General features: G+C 43.4%; 1 protein-coding gene across 2 annotated transcripts in view; it reads left to right on the plus strand.

The window, feature by feature from the left end:
• The window catches only part of UBAP1 (ubiquitin associated protein 1), a 35443-nt gene extending 19701 nt beyond the window's left edge, over window positions 1–15742 (plus strand). For both annotated transcript variants that reach the window (XM_074569633.1, XM_074569632.1), the window contains exons 2-8: window positions 146–186; window positions 4826–4950; window positions 6520–7449; window positions 11364–11399; window positions 11857–12054; window positions 13529–13630; window positions 15043–15742. In XM_074569633.1, the coding sequence (XP_074425734.1) occupies window positions 153–186; window positions 4826–4950; window positions 6520–7449; window positions 11364–11399; window positions 11857–12054; window positions 13529–13630; window positions 15043–15183 (1566 nt within the window). In that variant the 5' untranslated portion in view covers window positions 146–152 and the 3' untranslated portion in view covers window positions 15184–15742. The remainder of the gene's footprint in view (window positions 1–145; window positions 187–4825; window positions 4951–6519; window positions 7450–11363; window positions 11400–11856; window positions 12055–13528; window positions 13631–15042) is intronic.
• Window positions 15743–17485: the final 1743 nt, after the last annotated feature.

A 17485-nucleotide genomic window follows, 5' to 3' on the forward strand; every position in this document is an offset into this window, starting at 1 on the left:
TTTGCTTATCTGCCTGGGGAACAGGATAACCAGCAAGTGTTTGCAACGCATCCCATAATCTAGAGATAAAACTCTGTAGAACTGCATAGACTTATGGTACGCTACATGTATAAAGTTGTTAAAGCTGTTCTAACATGTTTTTCAGGTTCTAAATGGCTTCTAAGAAGTTGGGATCCGATTCTCATGGTAAGTGAAATTTGGCATACTTGTCTTCTCAACAGCACAAATCCTGCTATTGCTGCTGACTAATGTGCCAGCCTAGACAGCCCATAGAGACTAATCTGTTTAGCCTCTGAGTTGTCTTTTTTTTGTTAGGAGTGAAGTGCTTTGGCTTCCTTATTGCATAGCTGCTTGCTGATGCTGTGCCTGTTCTCTGGTTGAACCAAAAGTCACCCTGTGACTCTTCCCTACTCCTTTATGGCAGAATAATACCTTCTTCTTCCCCCACCCTCCCCTTCAAAATCAAAGCTGAACTGCAGTTGTGATACTGATTGAATGTTTGCTGAAGTAGACACTGGGTCTGTGTCTTTATATGGACTGACTTTATATGGAAGTCACGTGAGAAGCTGGATTGAAAGTGAAGCTTTTTTAATATATCATTTAGCTATATTTGCCTTTTGCTCAGCAGTGAATTTTTTTTCTAAATTTACCTAATCTGGTTCAGGAGGCAAGTGAAGAAGATAATATCTTCTTCTACATTTGAGATGTGTAGGATCATGCAGATGATTGGTATCATTAAAATTACTTGCCTGTATATATGCCTATCTTTTAGAAAATGGGATGTGACTTGAGAGGATTAATATTTCTGTGGAATGTTAAAGTTCAGTTTGTTGTATGTAATGTAGCTTAACCAAATCATTAATCAGTCAAGGCAGCACTGGGAGGTTCATTTGAAATTTCTAACATGATTTTTCATGCTATAGAAACTTCTGCTTTCAGAAACTCAGCCTTGATCTTTCTGGATAATCTTTCAGATAAAAGGGTCCTGGGGAATTCCGTTTTTCCTTGAGCTTTTTATTCAGTCTTGGAAGTGTAAAGTTGAAGTACAGAATAAGAAGTGCCTCACTTAAATATATGCTTGAGGTTTAATAAAAATGGTCTATCAAAACTTAATTTTTAGATGGTCTCTGTTGCTGTGGTCCAGTGCTGCAAGATAATTTATTAGATAGCTGCCAGCCCTTCAGCAGTTGCCTTTGTATTTGTGAATGGTCTCTATTATCACTCTTTTTTTATTTCTCTCTTCTGCTTCCTAAACCAGATTAGCAACGACACTGCTTGGGGCTAGAGTTCAACCTGTTTTGAATATTTCTCAAAACAGTACAGTGTGTTGGAAGATGATTCTGGTGTCCAAGTAATATCAGAATGCTGTAAGCTGGCTGGTTAACTTGTCTACCCTTTTTGTACCCTCTGTTCATACCGATACCGGTGACACTGTCACTGTACTGTTTCTGAGGAGTAGTGGAGCAACTTCCTCGACTTATTATGTCTTAAGAAATCAACAGGGTAATGGTTTCAGTCTTCAGGGTTGTTAAGAGTTAATCCCACTAAGTGAATTTTGGCTTACTGTAAAGCATCTAGCCCAACAGCTACCTTTGGTTCAGTGTCTCAGGCAGGCTGATGAAATTGATCAACTATGTCGCTGCATCTTTTGTACTTATTTTTTGAGCTGCGTTTTGGAGGTTAGAGGACTGTTGTAGAATCACAGAATGGTTGAGGTTGGAAGGCACCTCTTGAGATCGTCCTGTCCAAACTCCCTGCTCAAGCAGGGCCACGTAGAGCAGATTGCTCAGGACCATGTTCAGGTGGAGATGAAGATTGGAACACACGAATGGAGAGAAAGGAACTCTTCCCGTCTTGAAGGGTATAGCATACACCTGTAACTATGTCTAATCATGTAACCAAATGCTCTTTTGTCATTTGAATAACTGGAAGTTCAAGTTTAAGTTCTAGTAATTAGTGGCATCTAGAAATGTGTCTCATCTGTTGTGCAAAAAGTGTGGGTTGTACCAAGTGCGATACGTTAGTGTTGCTGTTGTATTGTCACTGTACAACTTGAAAGCTTTTAACTCCCAATTTCTGAAAGTCACGTAAGTGTGGTTTCTGTGACCACAGAACCTAAGTTCCACTTGGTTTCAAAACTGTTCCCCATTCATAACCATTAACTGCCTTTATCTGAAATGTTTCCATGTTGCTACCAAACCGGAGGACACTTCTGTGAGTTGGCCAGTGATTTCTGCATTACACTAAAGCAGAGAGAAATCTTACTCTCATAGTAGTTCCTTGGTCCAGGAACATCATATAGTGTGCAGTGTCAGAGATCAGTCTGACAGGTACACGTTTTTTTCAGGACTTCCTCAATATGCTTTAACTGCCTAAAGGATGAAGTGGCTAGCAGCCATATTAAATAACAGTTCAAAAATACATTTAATTGTGTCACTTGAACACGTGTCTGTTGAAACAGTGCCTTGCATAATACCTTCTGTATGTCAGTTTTGCTTATTGCTTTAAACTTTGCTGTTTAAACACTTTGCACCCTTAGCCATCAGTGAGTCCAGGCAGAAGGGTCATCCATTTACAAAAAGAAAAGTATTCTTGGCTTTATGGTTGAGATTGTAACTTCACTAGACTAGTACTGTTCTGACTCGCCTGTAACAAAGTAAATACTATGTGCATCAGTGTTTTGCTTCAGAAAGGCTTTTTACCATCAAATGTCCTAATACACTCGGTATGTTTCTTAATGTGTGCTTGCAGGTTTTGAGGAAGAATTACATTCAAGATGAGGTTATAGCAGTGGTCATTATTAAAAAAATCAGTGTACTGGGAAGAAACAAGAAGGTTTTTATTCCTTAGTCAAGCTGCTGAGGTTAAACTGGCAGCTGTGAGTGTATCCCATCTAGTCTAAGTGTGTTTAGGGTTTTTTTACTGCACCAGAATCAAGAGTGTTTCTGTGTAAATACCACGGTGTGTGCTTCTACCCTCTGTGGCTGGTATCTATTTCAGGCAGAGGTCGCAGCTGTGCAAGGGGAGGTGTGTACTGCTTACTGTGTCAATAGGTCTAATAAGACCAGTATTTGCAGACTGAGCAATTTGGGCTGTGAGATTGGTGCAGAGAGGTAATCCTGCTTTGCTTGGATCATCCTGCTTAGAGCAGGACTTGTGCCGGTGGGACTAAGCCGGGCGTCGTAGAAGCAGACACGCTGGACTTTGGGCAGTTGGGAGACCTGTTTGTCTCTGACATTGCCATGATTTACCACTCTCAGTGCAAAGACTGCCACAGTTGCTATTTCTGCATAAACAACCACTTTGGCATATCCATGTTCTCAAATTGCCAGCTCAAATAGCATTTGGATGCTGTGTTGCAAGTAGTGGTGTTGGTGGCCAGTGAGGTGCCAACTGGATGCTGTACTGTGTAATACTTAACTTTGTGCTTCTGAGTAAGGATCAGTGAAAGTACTGTTATATTCTCCCTGGAGCATTTTTTCATGCTGGTGGTGCAGGTGGGATGTAGGTTATTCAGGCTGATGGTTTCAAAGCTGGAGGAAATACCACCTGTGTCCTAACAGGACTCTGGGACCAGCCAGTGTGGTGCATAGTATGAGAGCTGGGGTGATGACAGCATGTAAACATTTAACTCCAAATTAACAGGATGTTCCTGTTTTCAAAAGCTGCTTGTCCTTTTGGAGCCAGTGGCTGCCTTGTAGATGAGTCAACGGTGAAGGAACAAAAACAGTACTTAAACTGTCATCTGAGTATGAAAATGGGTGAGATAAAAATGTCCAGTCACAGCTCGCTGAGCAAGAGGTTAGTCACTGAACACCATCTTAGATGCTGCCGCTACTCCCTCTTCGGATCTGCAACACTCAAAGAAAAGTTACAAATCAGTGCTAGCAAAACAGTTCATATTGTTATACACAGCTAGAACTAGAAACCTCGCCTGTAATTCCAAAAGCTTGACCAGTGATCCAAGAGACCCCTTAACTGAAAGTTAACTCAGAAACTGAGTGCAACTTATATGGTGGGTTTTACTTGTTCACAGCAGCTCAAGGAAAAAAAAACTGTTGTCTGGCTTCTTGGAGGTGGTTGAACTCTAAGTGATTCTGCCTCATGAGTTTGCAGGATGCTTGAAGAAAGTTTCATGAAACTTTCATGAAAGGACCATGAAATAAGTTTGAGGCCTCTCATTGGAGTGATCAGAAATCAGGCAGCTGATTAAGCTAGACTGCCTCGTTTCAAAAATCAGAATTGCGATGCTAAATAATCTTGAGCTGCTTCATTGTGTTTTGGTTAAAGTGGAGTGTCTAGACTTTGGGCCACTTTGTCCTTGTGACCACTTCTGTCCAGAAGTTACTTCCTACTTGTATGCCAAAACCTGGATTTTAGTTTGTCTTAGCTGCTATAAAGCGGAGTCATTTTAAAACCTGTTTTGAATATGACAAAAAGCGATGGATTTTTTTATGGAGACATAACAGAATACAGTATTCAGCAGAGCTTCAGCTTTCAGTTATGTAGGCAGTCTTGTCACAAAGGAAGCTAAGATGTTAGGTACATGGACTTCAGAATCTGTTCAGTTGTTGTATTGCTATGTTGTGGGTTTTTTTTTAATAGTTATGGGCTAGAACACTTAAAAAAAACCCCAAAGCCAAAGCTGATGCAATGAAGTCCAGATTCAGTGTGTTTCTGATTAGGCAACTTCCTTTGTATTGAGTCATCTCATGTAATTGGGGCAGCAGAGGTAAGATAGCTCCTAAATACAGAAATGTGAGTCTTAATTGAATGCATTGAACTTGTAAGTGTTTTTTGATACATTTTCTGCTTTTGATCTTAGGGCCTTTCAGTTATCTTGATGATGTCCCATTTAAGATAGGAGACAAATTCAAAACCCCAGCGAAAGTTGGATTACCCATTGGTTTCTGTCTGTCTGATTCTTCTCAGCTTGTCAGAGAAGCCCAGGTAAGTGGCGTGTTTTGCTATTCCACTCTCTTTCCCCCTCACCCCTGACCTTCAACATGTGGCGCTGTGAATTGCAAGTAGTCATAGTTTGCACACATGTTCAAATGTTAGTCTTATCCATCCTGTAGTGTCATTTTGTATGCCAGGCAGTAGTTGCAGAAGATCTGTTAGAATGTATAATAAGAAGATAAAAATATGATAGCCCATGCAAAAAGTTTTTACTTCTTACCACTTTAAAAAGCCTAATATCATTTCTTTTAGTGTCTCTACTTCAAAAAAGCACAATGTTTTTGTATAAGTTACAGGTATAAATGTTACCCTGACTAAATTTGAGGAGCATTTTTAAGAGGAAAAAGGGTTAGAACTGATACGCCCATGCTATGGCATATTTGCAGTGTCTTGTTTGAAGGTAACAAGTATTTCTATGACCATAATAGTGGGATGAAGAAAAAGCCATATATAAATACCCCCCACTTTTTTATATTAAAAAATCATAGAATGGTTTAGGTTGGAAGGGACCTTAAAGATCATCTAGTTCCAGGGACCTTAAAAGCTCATCTAGTTCCAAGCCCCCTGCCGTGGGCAGGGACACCTCCCACTGACCAGGTTACTTAAAGCCTTGTCCAGCCTGGCCTTGAACACTTCCAGGGATGGGGCATCCACAGCTTCTCTGGGCAACCTGTTCCTGTGTCTCACCACCCTGACAGTAAAGAAGTTCTTCCTAATGCCTAATCTAAATCTACCGTCTTCCAGTTTGATGCCATTATCCCTCATCCTATCCCTACATGCCCTTGTGAAAAGTCCCTCCCCATCTTTCCTGTAGGCCCCTTTAGGGACTGGAAGGGGCTATAAGGTCTTCCTGGAGCCTTCTCTTCTCTAGGCTGAACAACCCCAACTCTGTCAGCCTGTCATCATGGGAGAGGTGCTCCTGCCCTCTGATCATCTGCAACTGGTAGTTACCATTGGTGTAGCAAGGATATCCCCTTTGGCTGGTGAGCCATTGGCACTGGAGTAGGAATACCAATATCTCTTAAACCAGTGGGTGTAAAACTCTGAATATTCAATCCCTTAGGAATCTTTTGGGGAGAACTAAGTAATATCGTATTGGTCTTTGGATGCAAAAATAGTCTGCCATAGTCTTGAATGACTTGTGGAACTTGTGGACAGGGTGGTAGATCATTGGTGCCAGACCTGGATATGACTGTCCATCTGATAACCCATTAGACTTCCCCTTGCTACATCTGTTGTCCTGGGGGACGAGGCTGGGATGGCTGTGAAACTCATCTTGCTCCAAAGCAAAACTAAATGTAGGAAGGAGACAAAATATGATATTCTAATCCAGACTAGAGAAATTTTGCTGCTAGAGGCAAAATTAAGTACTTCTGGTGTCTTCTAGCTTTGCCAATCTGTAGGTTACAAGAGGTGCTGAGAAAAAAATGATGGCCTGTTCATGATAATTCATGTAGCTCTTATTCTGTGCTACTTATGTTGCTGTTAGATGTAGCAGCTATGTTCCTTACAATTCATCTTTTTTTTTTTCCTCTCCTTTCCCCTCCTACCCCCCGTCAGTATGACTTCTCACTGGAGAAGAAAACAATTGAGTGGGCTGAAGATATCAAAAAAATTCAAGCTGCCCAGAGAGAAGCTGAACGCAAAGCAGAAGAAGCACTAGGGAACTCAAAAGCAGCTCCAGAGGACAGCAACCAAATGGGGTTCTCAGAGGGGCCTTGCCCTGAGGCCATGCCTCCTCCCATTAACCCCATCCTCGCTAGCCTGCAGCACAATAGTATTCTTACTCCCACGCCAGCCAACAGCAGTGCAGTGAAGCAGAAGGTTCTCAGTCCACCTCGTCCAAAAGCAGACTTCAACCCAGCTGATTTTGAATGTGAAGAAGACCCATTTGACAAACTGGAATTAAAAACTATCGATGATAAGGAGGAATTAAAAAATATTCTTGAAATTCATGTTGGTACTACTGGGCCAATTGTTGCCCAGCTGTTAGATAATACTTTGCCCAAAGGAGGGTCTGAGTCTGTGTTGCAAGATGAGGAAGTTCTGGCATCCATAGAAAGGGCCACGTTGGACTTCAAGCCCCTTCACAAGCCCAATGGCTTTATTACTTTACCACAGTTGGGAAACTGTGAAAAGATGTCCTTGTCTTCCAAAGTGTCCCTGTCGCCAATCACTTCAGTGAGCAATATCAAATCCCTGTCCTTTCCTAAACTTGACTCTGATGAGAGTGATCAAAAATCATCAAAGCTCATGAGCACTTTCCACAGCACTACCTGCCTACGCAATGGCACTTTGCTCAGCTCTTTGCAGACCTGTGCTCAGAGTAAAGCTAGTGAACTGAATGGACACCATATGGTTGGTCTTTCTGCTCTAAATGAGGACAGTGGCATGGAGACATCAACATTATCCTCGTCATCCAGGCTGCCTTCCCTGGCTGTGTCGACAGTTTGTACAGAAGAAGAATCATCTCAAAGCACAGCAACTACGGTAAACACACAGTGGATTAGAATTGGGGTTGCTGGGGTGATGTGGAGGTGCGGAAGCAAATGTTGCTTCTAAAATGTCCTGTGGCTGTGGTTTTAGGTTCACTTAATGGGGGTGACGTGTAAATCCTCTTAATTTACATGGCAAATTGATCAATCCAACAGGTCTTCATGCTGGCAGTTCTGAACCTCAGGTTATTACTCTGCAGGTCTCCCCAAAATATTATATTTTTAGACCAATTCTGTTGACTTTTCTTTCAGCTTTTCAGCCCTTGTTTGTAGTTGCACATCTTTTGAGCTCAGTATATAAGATGTCATTGGTCCTCTATTCTTGTCTTACCAGCTGAGATACATCAGATTCTGAAGTGCTGTTAGGTTTTGAGTTAAATCTCATCTAGATTTATACCTCAGCTTGCTTATTTATTTCATGGAAATAATGGGAAATGCAGGCTTTTCAAGGAAGAGAAGCTACAATAGATTAAAAAAGACACGTGCCATTTCATTCAGGAAAGAAAGAAGTGCTTGCAGTTGACCTGCTGTGAAAGAAATGCTGTTTTTTAAACAACTTTATTCCTAAGATCCTTTTAAAATCTAATCTTTAAGAAGAAGAAAATTATGGTGCTCTGAAATCTGGTATTTACCCTCTTCCTTGTGAAGGAAGGTGGAGGTTTGGTTGGTAGATACCAAAACCAGTCTTGAATGTTGTCTCAGATTGCTAATGTGATAGTTGTTTGCCATATGTCTCTGAGACGGGAGTTTGGCACTTTGTCTTTTCCTCAAACTTGTAGCAAGTTCTAAAATTACTTTGCGGACACTTAACTTCACGCCAGCTGCTGTCTTTGTCTCTTTGTGAATAAGAGCAGAAATTTGAGTAAGCTTGTGGGGTTTTTTTTCCCCAAGAACCTGAGATCTGGACACTAGTACTTGTGAAGCCTGGTGAAAGCTATATATATATATAGTCAAATCCTCTAGCTGCTTCTTAAATAATCTGGTTTCATCCGTCCAATAGAAGTGGTTCTGTGGTCTTACTGGCATACTGTGGATTTTTGTGTGATGACCATGTTCTTTGAAACCAGTGACATTGCTGCTCTCCCACTGTTCTTTCACCTTGTTTCAGGCTTAGGTAAATGCACGATTAGTTGCGAAATACAGTATTCTGGCAACCGGTGTAATTGTTAGAGCACAGCAGAACAGCTGGTTATTGACCACTAGAATAAAATTAATACAGTGAACTTTGTCAGAAGCAGCAACGTGCTGAGCAGCTGCTCACTGAGACAGATCACAGGCTTGAGAGGCGAATGTATGATCATGTGTAGCTCAGAGGTGAAACCTCAAAGTGTGACACATGACACATCTCTAGGGATTAACATGAAAGATCCCTTACAATTAGATAGATGGACATTCAGGTGGACAAATTTTTACTCTAACCATTCAAATCTCTATGCTGGATTAAAATTTACTAAAGATCAAGAGGGAAGTTGTAGTCTCGAGAATGCTGTAAGGGAAGATACAAACTGATAAACAGATAAATAAAAAAAAATAGACTTACTAACAGAAGTAATAAAGGTTTTCATTTGAAACTATTTCTGCTTTAGAAGTAGCAAATCAAGAAATAGGCATGCCAACAGAACTAGTTCTTCCTGTTTAAAATTCCAAGACTTCAGACTATACTTGTTTCAGGTTTCCACAGTACAGTCCCAGTGGCTGCAAGATGACAGCTGAGCTGCAAGAAATTGAAGTAAATGTAACGAAAGTATTGAAGTAGATGTAACAATAATCCTCAGAGTATAAAAGATAGAAGGGAGTCACGGTCACCCCCGTGGCTGGGAGCAGAAGGCTCATATGTCCCTTTTCTGCAAGGTTACACAAGAATAGACCTGTCCTTTTTAGGAAGCCTCAAGACAATAATATGTCACAGTGTATTCCACAGTGATTTTTAGATACACTTTTTTTTTTTCTCACAAGGCTAGAAATTATAATTTTGGATTTGAAGTTCCCACTGGAATTTACGCTTTACCAGTGAATTGGATGTAGGAATTTTTGAGTGGAAATAAACCTGTGATTTCTTTGAGGCTGCGCTGATTCTGTCCTGTGTAGTGCCCTGTCCTCTTTGTTAGAAGCTCGCTAGTGTGCTTTTTGCAGCATTGCCTGAGGGACAAATGACTAGTGAAGATGACAGGTTGGAACTAAACAAAACTCTTCAAACACCTGATCAGTGTATGATGCATTTTATTTAGAGAAGTCTCTGTTCACGGGAGAGAACGGGGCACTCCTGTTGGACCATTCAGAATACATACAGCTGCAGTAGTGTGATGTGTATGGGCACACCGGCTGCAGGCAGGGCTCCTGGCCTCTGTACGAAGTCCCTAAAAGTAGACACGGCGTGCAAGCACATACTAAAAGCACTGCACCTCTGCTTCCTGAAGGGCTCTGAGATGCAAGTTTGAGATGTAAGGGAGCGTGGCTACTGAGTGACTGGTCCTGTCTTTGTCCCATGGTATTCCTTTAGGTGTTTCCCTCCTCTGCTGGAAGTCACTGACCACAAGCTCAGGTTTGTCAAGCTCAAGTAGATTGAGGAGGAGAAGCTGGTTTTCCCAGGCTCTTGAATCTCTGGTGTCAGAAGCAGTTTTGGTTTTCCTGCCTGCAATATCAATAACAAAGCATCATCCTTCAATTTGAAAACCAGCTGATTTCGGGGCTACTCCACACCCTTATTTCAGTGTATCCCGTATTCTAGTGCTTTTTTCTCTGGCCAAAGTGTCTGGAGAGGGTGTGTGAAGAGCTTTGAACCCCTCTACCACCATGGGGAGGGGTTCTTGGGTAAATCAGTTCATCAGACTGAATATGATTTCTCAGCCTTTGTCTCCTAGAAGAGAAATTCTTAACCCTGGAGACAAAAATGGGCGGAAATGCAGAACAAAACCTGCTTGGTGGTGGTTTGGGGTTTTTTTTGCAAATAAATGGAATTTAGCAAAATCCTAATTGGTTCTCTCGGAATTGGTTTTATATAAACAGTTTTTTGTTGTTTAGTTTGGGACCAAAGAAGGCCTTTCTGAAAGAAGTGGACAAGCTATCAAGCAATCTGTGTGGGCATAATAAGTATTAAGAAACGCAAGAAACTGAGGCTCTCGGTCCACAGTGATTTCTTGCATTTTTTTCTAATTCTATTTAAAATGGAGGAAGACTTTTAAATGAATGAATTGAAATGTGCAGATTGGGTGGGGCAAAGTTCTGCCTTTGCACTGCTGTTAGCTTGGGCAAAGTGGTATAAAGCGGTGGGTTGGTTCTGCCCTCTGGTAGCCCGGTTCTGCAGAAATGGAGCGGGTGTAGAGCAGGGAAGGTTATCCAGCCTTGCTGGGATATTGGGAATGGGACCAAGTGTTGCGTTTTGGCACAAGAATCACATGTTCTTTTTACCCCGTGTGCCACATTGCTCATACATGGCATATGAAATGCAGTGCTTTGAGAGTCAAAAAGGGTTATATGTTTCTCTTAACCTATTTCATGGTCAAAAAGTCAAAAGAAGCCTCTAGCCAATGACTTCAAAATTATCAGTGTTCTTAAGCTGCGTAGCACTGGATCAAGAGCTGAACAGGAGCCAGCGTGTTACGCTGAGCTGTATGAACTGCCATTACAGTGACAGAATAAACAAGCTTACAATTATTATGGGGGGGGGACATCCTTCTGTTTGTAGAGTGCTGAGAGAAGAAATGATCCTTGCGAAGGCTGTTCTATAACTACAGATAACTGTGTAATGTATGCATCTCGCATGTGGAAGCCTGATCAGACCACAAGTCTCCCTGTATGGTAGACTTATTCCCAGATCTCTCCAATAAAACCCTTCTCCCCCAGCTGTAGCAAATTGTGCTCAGTGATGCATAATGTTTATAGTCATCTTATTCGTGTGTTGACCAACAGGTACACCCAGACTACCAGGAAACAGGACTCCCTGTGGTAAGTTCCCAAATACCTGTGTGCTTGCACTGGATTGTGTTTCTGAAAATCTCCAGAAGTAGTGTTCCTTTGAGTACAAAAAATCACAGGTGATGAGTAAACTTGGAGTGAAGGAAGCAATTTCTGTGCTTCCTCTGAGGTACAGGGTTTGGCTGTATCATACGGATCTCCACTGTTGCAAAGGCTGGGTATTGAAAGGTTTGGGCACACTGGTAGGAGGGGGTATATTGCGAAGTATCTGGGTTGCTGATTGTTGTTTTGAGGGTAAAAAGTATGGTGGGAGTCAGACTATATGCGCTGCTTGGTTTCATCCTAACAGCGAGTACCTTCCCAAGGACAGTCTAGAAAGCCTCTTGGATTAATTATGTTGGGGTATCCCGGTTCTGCACTAGCCAGGAGCAGGATGTGGGGATGCAGAAGATGACCATCACCTCAGCCTCTGGGTTTTCCCCTTTAGGTAACGCACCAAAATTTCCCAGTGTCTAAAGTGCCCAATAACACCAGCTGCACAAAGCGGTCGGGTGGCCCCGCTCCTGAGCTACAGCAGGCCCTCTCCGCTAGTGAAAGGCAGTGCGTAGAGACGGTCGTCAACATGGGGTACTCGCCTGAGAACGTCCTGAAAGCCATGAAGAAGAAGGGACAGAACATAGACCAGGTAAGAGCTTGTGCAACTGGAAAGAAGCCCTTGATTTGATGCTGACTCCGCTGGGAAACAACTTTGGGTTTGCCAAATGGATGGCGGGGGGATACTTTCATTCTAACAGGGGGTTGCAGCCTGTAGCCGCTGCAGTATTGACCATTGGAGAAGTTGTCACCTGGCAGTAAAGGCTCCCAAAACCAAACAAAAGCGTGTCCGTGCCTGTTTCTGATGAGAAGCTGCTTGAGTCAGGCACACCTGCAGGTGCTGGTCCAGAACTGTGCTGAGCTTGGGGTGGGCCCTTAGCTCCAGGTGAATCTGAGGGAGATACTGGGTCTTCCCAGGAGCCACAAAACTCTCTGAAGGAAGCTTAGTGTGGCTCTATGCTATGCTTAGTGCTATGTGATTAAAACCAAACAGCAACTTCCCTCGTTCTGAGCACAAGGGGTTACGATGCTGATGTCTCTCCTTGCAGAGAGATTGGCCCCTGCAGGCTTACGACAGCCCTGGGAGGCTCTTGCAAGGCACCACTGACTGCACCACTGACCGACTTTCTTTTGTGGGTTCTGGTTGTGGTGCTTCCTGTCTCGTGTGTTGCCTCAAAGGCTTGCTAAAACCAGGTCACAGAGCATAAAGTGCTGCAGGGTGAAGCGTGGCTCTGGGTCTTGGATCCACTTCAAACAAACATTTTAAACTGGGGAGAGCGTGGCCAGGCTTTCTGTGCTGACCTGAAGCAGGCTGTGTGCTGCACAGAGCATTGTCTGGTGGGACTGTGCCTGAGGAGTGTCCCAGTGGCTTCTGCTTGTGGACCCCATCTGCTTACCCACTACCTACACGTTGAGAGCGGTTTAAGCTGTGTGCTGGAGTGAACTGTAGTATCAAATGGTAAAAATGTCCCTTAGGAGGGCAGTTTTAAATCCTGCTGCTTTTGCAGGCTGTGTTCTTCTGCCTTCCTAGCATTACCTATCTGACCCTTCCCCGTACCTCTCAAAGCTGAGGACAGATAAGAAATTGGGCAGTGGTTTCTGGGCATGTGAGCTGGGGTTGATCTTAAAAGGCTGACTGCTTTCAGATTGCATCATCTCTTGTGGCTGTTTGAGAGGAAGCTAAAAGCTGACACATCTTGACTGCTGGACCTACCGTTTCATTTTTAAAACTTGTAGTATAAAAAGCACAGTTAAACTTCTGCCTTCTGCTCAGTGATCAGGCATGGAAGGCTAAAGATAGGCTTCTGAGACTGTTTTGACTAGAGTGGAAGGTGAGGTTCAGAGCTGGTGGGAGAGCACAGGAGGTCAGAAGGACTTGTCTGTTTTCTCAGAACAAGCTCTGGCATAAAGAGCATCTCAGCCCTACTTGGAAGAACTTTATCTTGGTCCCTGGTGAAGCCTCGGGTAGAGTCGTCCTCAGCCCCTCTGTGTACAGAGATGATATTCAACCACTTGCTGCAAATGCCTCTCTCCAAACTTAGGTTTTTTTTCTTCATTCCCTACAGGTTTTGGATTACCTGTTTGCACATGGACAGCTTTGTGAGAAGGGCTTTGATCCACTTCTTGTTGAAGCAGCTTTGGAAATGCACCAGTGTTCAGAGGAGAAGGTGAGTGCTAAGGAACAGAGAGAGTGTGCCATGATGGGGAATTCTAGCAGCAGTTCCTCTGACTGATGTAATTCTGGCTTTCATGGTAGTGCTGCTTTGTTTACAAAAGCAGACTGCCAAGGGACATCTTTGCAGTGATAAAGCAAATACGTGTTAAAGCATTAGAATTCTACTGCATTGTTTTATTACTGTCACTTGCATGCATTTTTATGGGCACAGATTTTTTTTTTTTTAAAAGAACCTGCTTATTCTGGTTGTAATGTTTTGAACTCAGAGTTCTCTTGTGGGCGAGGTGCTTGGTATGGAGACAGTTAATTTCAGAAGCAGCAAATTTATCTTTCAAACCCTGACAGCTTGCCCTGGCCGAGAATTTTCTTACAAACGCATCTGCCTGGCTGCTCAGCAAATTGTATTATGCCCTGCTCTGGAAGAAGTTGGAAAATACAGTTTTTGGGGTCTGGTTCATTGTCTGTGTGCTTTACCGGCACCAAAGGTACAGAGGCAGGAGTGGGTGGCCAGGGCAGAGGACAGCAGTTATGTATGTCCCAAGTTACATGAAATCTTTAGAGGTGCAGCCCAACCCCCTGGACACACATACGCTTTCCTGCCTTTTGTGGGCTTAGTGATGAGCTTGCAAACAGAGGAACAACAGCGTGAAAATGGGAGAAGTGTCTGAGTTCAGGAAACATGTTTGCTACTGGCTTAACCCCAAAACTGGAAATGGCTAACTCCCTGATTGCCCATTTCAACCTGCTTGCTGGTTTGGGGGTTATTCTTTCCGCCGGAGTGGAGGCCCTGTAAATCGCAGAGGGTTCATAGAAGTCTGATCAGCTGGTTCACTTCTCGTCGCTTTATTTTTTTTCAAAGGTCAGGGAGTATTTGTGATTGATGTCAGTAGTATCATACACAGTGTGTCCAATAGGGTTTGTGCTAATCCCCCAAGTTTGCCCTAGATCTGAAGTGCCAATTGATGACAAGGGCCACTGTACTGTTCCCAAAGTTGAAGTAACTTAAAAAATATTCACATGCAGCAGGAGCTGCTGGATGGGGGAGCAGGGTGTTGTTAATCAGCATTTTTGGGAGCTCAGATTGGGCCAGGCTGATAAATTGCCTGCTGGGAGAGGGACACTCGCACAGACTGAGCTTTGGTGCCCTTGCTGAAGTGGATTTTGGAAATGCAGGCTGCAGACACAGGGGACTGAAGGTGAGGTTTCATGGTCTGCTGCACCCAGCGCTCTGCCGGCTCTGGTGTGAGTGGACTTTCTCCAAATGGAGCTGGGACAGCCTGTACTTGGGGAGGAGGAATCCACCCTGTGGGGTGCCCCGTTGCTGAAGACTGGCTCTGTGCTACACTGCCACCAAGCACTGATCCTCTTTTCTCTTGCAAATAATAGACTGTCTGTGTCTTTCAGATCACAGAACTTCTCCAACTAATGAGTCAATTTAAAGAAATGGGCTTTGAACTGAAAGACATTAAGGAGGTCTTATTATTACATAACAACGACCAACACAACGCTTTGGAAGATCTAATGGCCCGTGCAGGAGCCAGCTGAAAACACATTCCTGGATTCTCAGCGTGCAACAGAGCAGGACCGGCCCCGCCACCTTCACATCCAGTGTGACTTGCTCTCGGCAAGGAGTCCAGCTTTTTGCATACACGAGAGAGTGACTGAGCAAGCCCGCCTGCGTGCGTCACTCCAGCATTTCTCTTTCCACTGAGAGCCAACTTTCTATCTTAAATTAATTTTTTAAAGTGTCCTTTCCTAAGTTTCCTTTTTTCCAGCTTGGCCACGGAGAGTTTAGACTGCCCAACCTCTACTCACTCTACATTGTATATAGGTAGAGACAGGAGTGGTTTCCCCCCCTCACTGTTGCACTGGAGTTGGATGGAAGAATACTAAGTTGGTTATGAAACTAGGATGCTTTGGTTCTTTGAAGCTGCTTTCATGGTGTCTGCTTGTACTGAATTACTTGACTGTGGCACAATCCAGATTAACTGGTTAAATTTGACCTTTAGTGCAATGGAGTTTTATTTTTTGGTTGAAAGTTAGTCTGTAACTTAGTAAAACACTGGTTCAGAAACTGTCGCTATGCATAAAGAGAGAAGCTGTTCTTCTTGTGGTTTTTTTTTTTCCCCACCCATGCATCCAACACTTCTGCCAGACATGAGTGTCCAATGCCGAGTGGTGTGTAAGTTCTCTTGAAACAGGTAAGCTGTGAACTCTACCTGGACCTGCAGCTTGAGTTGGTTCTTGAACCTGAAGGCAGAGAGCGGGGGCTCAGTATTCTTAATCCCCCAGGCTTGTAGGATATTTAAGACAATGCCCTGCTAGGAAATCAGTTATCTTTTTGTTTTAAATAATACCCAGTGTGGTGCAGGAGGTTTCTTTCAGGCACTTTCTTTAAAACAAATATACTCACTGCATTAGTTCCATTTTTCACACTGCTATAGAACTACGTAGGAACATCTAGTACTAGAAATCAGGTTTGGGGTTGGTTTTGATAGTTCAAAGTATTACATTGTACATTGTTCAAGTTCTAAATACATAAAATATCAGCAGTCTTGAGCAATCTTTCAAGTAATTTGCTAAATATTTTGATTCTGCAGAAGAACAACTAATAAAACCCTCGAATATAACTCCCAGTGTCATGGTTCCCATCTCTCATGCTCTTTGGCTTCAGCAGATGAAGAACGTGCTGGATCCTGCCTGCCCAGGTGCTGCTTGCTCCCGTAGGCAGGCGTGAACACTCTGTTGGGCAGATCAGCCAGAGGTCTCCAAGCAGGCGGTGGAATGTGCTGCTTTTTTCTGTGGCTTATTTCCATTTTCTTGCAAAAACCAAGCCTAGGGATACAAACTCATGTTAGAGTGTGGAGCTGGGAGCACTGGACGTCAGGTGGGGAGAATGGCTCAGCTCCTTGCCTCAATTTAGGTTTTTCAATAGGAGGTTTTAGGTCATTAGGACCCCAAAGAAGATGGCATTTGTCTCCATTATGTTGTTAATTTTATATGACCAAAACTTCAGACTCCGGTGTTAATTCCTGGCATTCTCTGTATAGTGCTCAACTATGTTAATTACATACCTTTACTTAAAATGATGCCGAGGAGAGATGTAGCTCACAAGTATGTAGGAGATGGGGAGATGGATGACAAGAAGGACCAGGGCAGGTTGCCTTGCATCGTATCCCATAGCGTTGAGCTTCACCAGCTTCTAGTGGTGGGGCTGAAACTAAAACTTGTCGAAGAAGGATGTTCAGCAGCTGCTGCCTCTGCAGGCACAGGTAAAGTGGTTGCCTAGCCTTCTTTCCCAGGTGGGAAATGTGAGTTTGAAACAAGGAGAGGGGGTTCCTAATTAATCAGAAAAGCTGGAAAACAAAACACAAACTGCTTTGTTGTCATTGCTGAGAGCATTTGGCTGTGTTGCTGTTTTTGGCTTTCTCAAAATGAATATCCAAACAAGTCTGTCTGGTATTGGACAGTCCTGAAGGGGCTAGAAGTCTTGCCAGCAAAGAAACAACTATTTAGACCAAACCTCTGAATAAAATCGTCTCTTTGGTTGTGTTAATTAGTGTGTGTTAACTTCCTTTACAGTCCCCCCACGGGGGCTGGCTCTCAACCCCACTACACTAACCACCCTGCTTACAGAGGCGGGTGTAGAGGTGAGAGCAGAGAGGTGAAGATGGAAAGCGATGCCTGTGAAGCTGGTCTCCTTTCAAAGAGACATACCTGTCTGTGTCTTCCCTGGTGGCGTTTCTCTCACTGTGGTGGTGAGGTTTCTGGGTTTACGTCACAGGGTGGCTGAAAGATGGAATCGTGTTTCTGGGGCGAGTTCTCACAGAAGGAAAGACCACAGAGA

This window comes from Larus michahellis, chromosome Z (genome assembly GCF_964199755.1).
Source record: "Larus michahellis chromosome Z, bLarMic1.1, whole genome shotgun sequence".
NCBI classification, from domain to species: domain Eukaryota; kingdom Metazoa; phylum Chordata; class Aves; order Charadriiformes; family Laridae; genus Larus; species Larus michahellis.